At 33.1% G+C, this 6263-nt stretch overlaps 1 protein-coding gene across 1 annotated transcript; it reads right to left on the bottom strand.

Annotated features, from left to right (window-relative positions):
* Positions 1-988: 988 nt before the first annotated feature.
* On the bottom strand, positions 989-5971 carry LOC107894357 (putative rRNA methylase YtqB). The gene is made up of 5 exons (XM_041084788.1): positions 5670-5971; positions 5519-5582; positions 4578-4809; positions 2201-2415; positions 989-1440 (listed from the first exon to the last, which is right to left on the bottom strand). The coding sequence occupies exons 1-5, from the start codon at positions 5860-5862 to the stop codon at positions 1317-1319; spliced, it is 828 nt and encodes a 275-aa protein (XP_040940722.1). The 5' UTR covers positions 5863-5971; the 3' UTR covers positions 989-1316.
* Between the last annotated feature and the right edge of the window lie 292 nt (positions 5972-6263).

Below are 6263 nucleotides of genomic sequence, written 5' to 3'. Positions count from 1 at the left end.
TTTCATACCAGGGTTATTTGATTCAATGCTGGCTTGCCGTTGTTCCCCTCGGGACCATCGGCATGTCTTGATTGCAGGATGCGTCATTATCTATGATTGGCAGCAAAAAGTTGGACCGAACTGATAGAATCGGGATACTTGGGGTTAGATTGATTCAAAGAATCGTTAGTTGTTTGTTCAGTCCATCTGGTATGTATCTTATATAGCTGGAAATTTATTGGACTGGTAAGAGATTAGTTTAATAAATTAAAAGCCGGTAAAACATCAAGATACATACCATGACACTTGGCCAGCTGATTTGTATATATACGTAGGATTGTAGTTATATCATCATATAGATGTATGTAAAATGCAAACTTAAAAGGAAAAAAATGAATTTGAACAATACGTTACCGGCCAATTGAGAGGAGGTATAAGTGTTGTGAAAGATGGAAGAATGATTTGGGGATTGGAACACAGCAGTTATGTCCCATGTAATTGTAAGGTTTTTGTTGAAGCTGTGGAGATGTTGGAATATATTTGCAGGTTCTCCTTGCAATTTGCCTTCTCATTATTTTTCCTGCCCAAGTCTATGTTTTTAATGGAGTTGAAGATAACATATATATTTGCCTTCTCATTCTTTTTCCTGCTTAAGTTAATATTTTTAATGGAGTTATAGCAAATCGAAAAGGCTCATCTCATTCCCAAGGAAGGTAGAAGATGATAAATTTCTTATCAATACCAGAATTATTTTCTTTTTCCCTTTCAAGAAAAAACCAAGATAATTACAGGAAATGAGTCCATACCTGAAGTATTCCAAGTTGAGATTGCTAATACTTGATATACAGACAAATACTTGGTTCATGCAACCATCTTTGAAGTGATATTCAATACATCTGAACTTTGAAATCCAACCTCTGCAATCTTTCTTTTATCCCCATGCTAAGATCCGTACCCAGAACAAAACACTAGATCATGAAACGATAGTTTATGAAAAATGGCAATATAGTTGAAATTTAAATGATGTAGCCAAAGGTATCTTTTATTTAAACATGCTTTAAATGTCTACCCTACTTAACTAGCTAAGCTAAGCTCTGGCCTCGAGTTCACTATCCTTTTCATTGACAAAAAAACCCCGAAACCAACCAACAAAAAGAAAAAGCACAGAAAAACAAGTACAAAGCTGTTTCAAGTTTCTCTAAGATTATATTCTCAAGCTAGTTAATGGCAGCCTGTATGCATAAATGAATTTTTATACAAGTAAACAAACTTTCCAGGAATTTATAGTATATCGTTAAAGTACAAATAATGCTACATTTTGGAATCCATCCGCTGATTCATCTCTTGAATATGAAAACAAGTACTGGAGCTAAAGGTCGGTTCAACATCTGGAACTTGCAGCATATCCAACCATCAACACATAATCCTGAAGCAAAGGCTTCAACTGTTTCCAATTCTTCCCTGAGAATAAAGTCTAATGTAACATGAGCAATGCCAAGTATTTTCGATCAAGTTGGATGGATAAGATTCATAAACTATCTGCAGGTTATTTATTAGATAATTCAATAATATACCAAAAACTTGTGAAAATTATATTAGCAAATTCTAATGCCGCTTCTACAAGTAAGCAGCAGGATGACCAAAAAACAGCAGTCAAGGACGAACTTCCTTTTTGGTATACATGAGAAAGGCCAAAGGCAGAGAGGTAATCAATGTTTTTAAGAACCAGACCAGTGGTCACACCAGTCAGGCCATCGGTTTCCGGTTCAACCATTTTAAATTTAAAAAATTCAAAAAAATTAGGAAATGATCATAAAAAATAAGGAAGAAATTAATAAATGTAAATAAATAATAATAGAAATATAAATATTCATTTTATAAATTATAAAATTAAATACTTAAATTAATTTAAATCCGGTTCAAATGTTTTAACTGGTTTTTAACTTGTTCAACCGGTTTTGTGCCAGTTCAATCTTCCTCTGTTTTTTGTGACTGGTTGGACCACTGATTTTTGGTTCAACCAGCAGGTCCAGGTTCCAACCACCATGGAGGTAATTGAATCAGGGACCTTAAATGTTCTATTGAGGGTAACAGCCACTAGATTAAGCAAGGGTTGTCCCAGACAAAGTTATTAATTCACCAATCTCTGAGCCTCAACGCAAAATAATATCAGCAAAATCGCAACCATGACATTAGAATGAGTCAATTAGACAAAATTTACCTTCCACCAGGATGTCCCACATAAACCACTAGGCTAATAAGCCCTCCCAATATCAGCATTTTCTTCGAGGCTTCCAAGGCCAAAAGTGTTGTTTTCGATGTCGTAATAATACCTTTGTCACCTCCAGGAAGGTAGCCTAGGTTGAATGCAACAAGTCTAAAAGCAAACAAGGAATTAATGCTATCCCAATGTAGATTAAAAAGCGAATATATATATTAACAAGGCTTCATGTAAAATATGATGAAGCCACCAGACAGACTAATAATAATGAACATAAAAACCAAATGAGAGCCATGTAGAATTGAATCACTTGTTTGTTCCGTGGTTTCACTCAAACCAAGTGAATGATATATAACTGCCCATTTTCTAAGACATTCAAGCACTTTCAATCATGGTCTGGCAGCTATAATGATCACTTAAGTACATTTTGTATATTCTCATAAACAGAAGGAATAATGCTCAAACAAACTCTAAATTTTAGTCAAAAATAGAAATATGCACTCAATCTTTTACTGCGTGAAATTAAGATTTCATTGCAATTATTATATCTTAGAACTACATTCATAAAGTCCAATTGCTCAAATTCTTAGAATAATATTCTTTCAAATATTTGTCATAAATCATCCAATTTAACAAAAGATTGAATAGTTTATGGCATCAAGGTTCTAATTATAATAAAATTGAAGTTCATATTCTTAATCCCAAGCAATAAAAGATCGACGACTTATCTTCAGTTTCAATGAAGTTCAAAGGGTATTATTCCTGTATAGTCTGGAATTGGCACATACAAGAGACATAAAAAGAGTATAATTTATTCAAATCATTGTTTATTAATAGCAAATCAATAATTAAGACTAATGTTAGGCAAATAATCCTCCAGTGCCCCTGAAACATCAATGTGGTTATGAATACACAATGCTGTTAATAAGTGTTCTGATGAATTATAATTTGGCGGTGCAGATTTTGCCACATTTACTGATGAAACTCTTTTTTTTTCAAACAAAATAGGTTCTACACCTTTTTCATTTTGAGTTAAAATTTGAAACTTTAGAAAAAAAAAATTTATAATAAAGCAACATGGAAAAGAATGGAATTACAGTCACCAAATAATAGAAATACATGGATATTACAATTCTCTACACGTGGAGTACAAGATAACAAGGTTATGTATTAGATGATTAGTTATATTTGTCCTGTATCTATCCCTTTAACCATGGAAAGTTAATAGTTCAGAGTTTACGATATAGAAGCATCATAATTTGACCTTGCAAGCATTTCCAACTATACACTAAAATGGAAACTTCTTATTTTGCCTTATTAAGGCATCAACAAGCAGTGAAGCCAAACAAACAATTAGGTAACAATAGACATCTATTAATATTTATAAAGTTAGTTCTGTAGGAGCAGAACATCACTTCTAGATTTAAAGGATGCTAATAGTAATTATACCCATATTGTAAGTTGTAACTAGTGGTCAAGAAAGAAGAAAAGGAAACTGACAAAATATCACAAGAAACAAATACTTTTGGAGAGTTCCTTTTTAGAGATATTGAGCAAGTAACTTTGTTGCACATTGTTGTTCATATACACCTAAAGTTTTCAAGACATAAAGGCGCAGGGGTGCTCAATGGATGTAGAATCTTTGATAGCTTTGAGATGAGACAAAAACAAATACTAAAATGGTACCATGATTTGACAAAATTACTAATACGCTTATTACTTGTATTGGTTGGTTTGGCTATTTATTTATTTACTACTTCTGAGGGAAATAGCAGAATAAACTTCCCAATGAAAACAATACATATTATCATGAGAAACAAAGTGAATTATCCTTCTTGGATCAGAAGCCAAGGCCGAGGGATAGAGAGGACGAAAGTACCAAAATTGCTTCAAAAACAAAACTAAAGGAGCAAGGTCTGTTTGTCTATTTTTTCTCCATTTTGAAAATTCGAGGAAATTTATCTATATGCAAAAAGAAAATGCAGTACAATATTCAGCAGCATCAATATCCAATAAATCCACATTGTTCATATAATTAGATATGTGTGTGTGTGTGTGTGTGTGTGAGAGACAGGTAACTTTACAAGCATAATAATCAAACATATGTTCTATCAAGAAGACCAATAAAGGTAACTACACAGTAAATCTCAAATGACAAGACAAGTCAAATGACCTTGAATTGCTGAATAATAGTCTGTAATGGCTATTATTATTGAGTTAAGCAGCATGCTGGTTCAAAAACATAGAACTATAAGTTTAACTTTTACACCAACAACTAGGCATTCTGAATCTTAAGGTTAAAATTTCAAACGCAGTGTAAACTCTGGGTAGGTTATCCTTGCAGTAATTAAAATTTACTATCTCTTTGAACCTTTTATGATAAAGAAGACAATGTTGAAAAGAAAACAAGAAGAACCTCTTTCTGAGTGACAGTTTCATCCAGTAAGGAAGAAGTATTCTCTAAAGCCTCTGTTTGAATGTCAATTCCATAAACACGACCATGACCAGATTCATCAGCAACCATTTTAAGCATTGCTACGGTATCATAACCATTCCCACATGTGGCATCTATGACAATATCCCCTTTATGCAGGACATGCCTCCAAACCCTGGCCAGTAATGGAAATAACATTATTTAAAAGAAATATGTATACGAAGTTGAGCACCATTGCTGAGAAGTATATGGAAATTTACCATGCAAGATTTCATGATATATAAAAAAAATTAGCATCCTTGGTATAAACAACAAAGACCAAAACTTAATTGTTAAGGAAATAGCACAAGAGGGCTTGTATCAGAAACAGGCTTCTCAGGTCCAAGTAAAATTAGATCATGCAGTTCAAAATCAGTGCAAACTTGAAGGGGAAAAATTGGAAGAAAGGATGCTGAAGAACAAAAAGATAGATTTCAGGAAGAACATCAAATTCCTATTGACACCATATAAATTTCTTTTTTTATCAATTTCAACATTTATACCCCACGAGCACTGAATTCCCATTCGCACTTCTTGATATAGTATCACTAAATTCTGGCCATACCTTTATTACTATCATATCTTATTAAACCACGTTCAATATAACATCAAGAACAAGAAGCTGCTTCAGTTTACACAGTTTCCCAGCATGTAAACCACCAACATTTATAACAGAGACATCGAATTTACAATAATGTTCTAGGAAACCTAAAAGGTCCAACAGTCCCGATTAACCACGGACTATATACTAGCAGATAGAGTACAGTTTTAAACATTACATTAAAAAATTAAAAGAAATCAGAGAGATAGAGAAAGAAAACAAAAAAGGGAAGTTAAGTACCTACAAATGAGCCACTTCTGTTGCTTTCTTCTTCCCAAAAATATAACCAACCAACTCATCCTCTAACCCTGAAATTGTATCACGAAAGATAAGTCCTTTTATTTAAATTTCACATCCAAAAAGCAGCGAATATCAACAATAGTAATAGTAAATACCAGAAAGTGGAGAGCTGTTTGAGGTGCCTCCATTGGTATGAAGAAGGGAATTGGTAGAGCAACAAAGAGTCTTACAGGGTTTTCTGACTGATGAGGAGAAGGAAGAGAAACTGAATAATAATGATTTGGTTTGAACAAGGATTGTGTTTGATAACATTGGGTTAAAGCGTGAGCTAAACCTCAAAGCTGACATTGTTACTTCTGTGAGCCTCAGACTTGTTTTTGTTTCAGTTCAGTAGTCGGGGGAGGCCGTGGAGAAAGGGAAGGATAATAACTACAAAATGGATCAGTCTAAGGGTAATATCCGTAAGATCTTTAGAACCCAGCTGATGGTGAAATTGAGTAAACCATCAGTTTTTTTTTTACCCATCCGATTTAATTAAATAAATCATTTAAAAATTATAAAAATAAAAAAATTTAATATAATTATCAATGTAATTGATTCACAAAATCAATCTATTTAATCCCTTATTCTAAACCAACATTCGATCCTATTCTCAAAACAGTGAAAATACCAATAATTCAAGTATAAATATATATATTGACATCAGTGATTGTTTGAACTCCATAAAATAAATTTAAGTAATTGCATCT

This window comes from Gossypium hirsutum, chromosome A13 (assembly GCF_007990345.1).
Source record: "Gossypium hirsutum isolate 1008001.06 chromosome A13, Gossypium_hirsutum_v2.1, whole genome shotgun sequence".
Lineage (NCBI taxonomy): Eukaryota > Viridiplantae > Streptophyta > Magnoliopsida > Malvales > Malvaceae > Gossypium > Gossypium hirsutum.
This window is presented reverse-complemented; position numbering and strand designations above follow the sequence as displayed.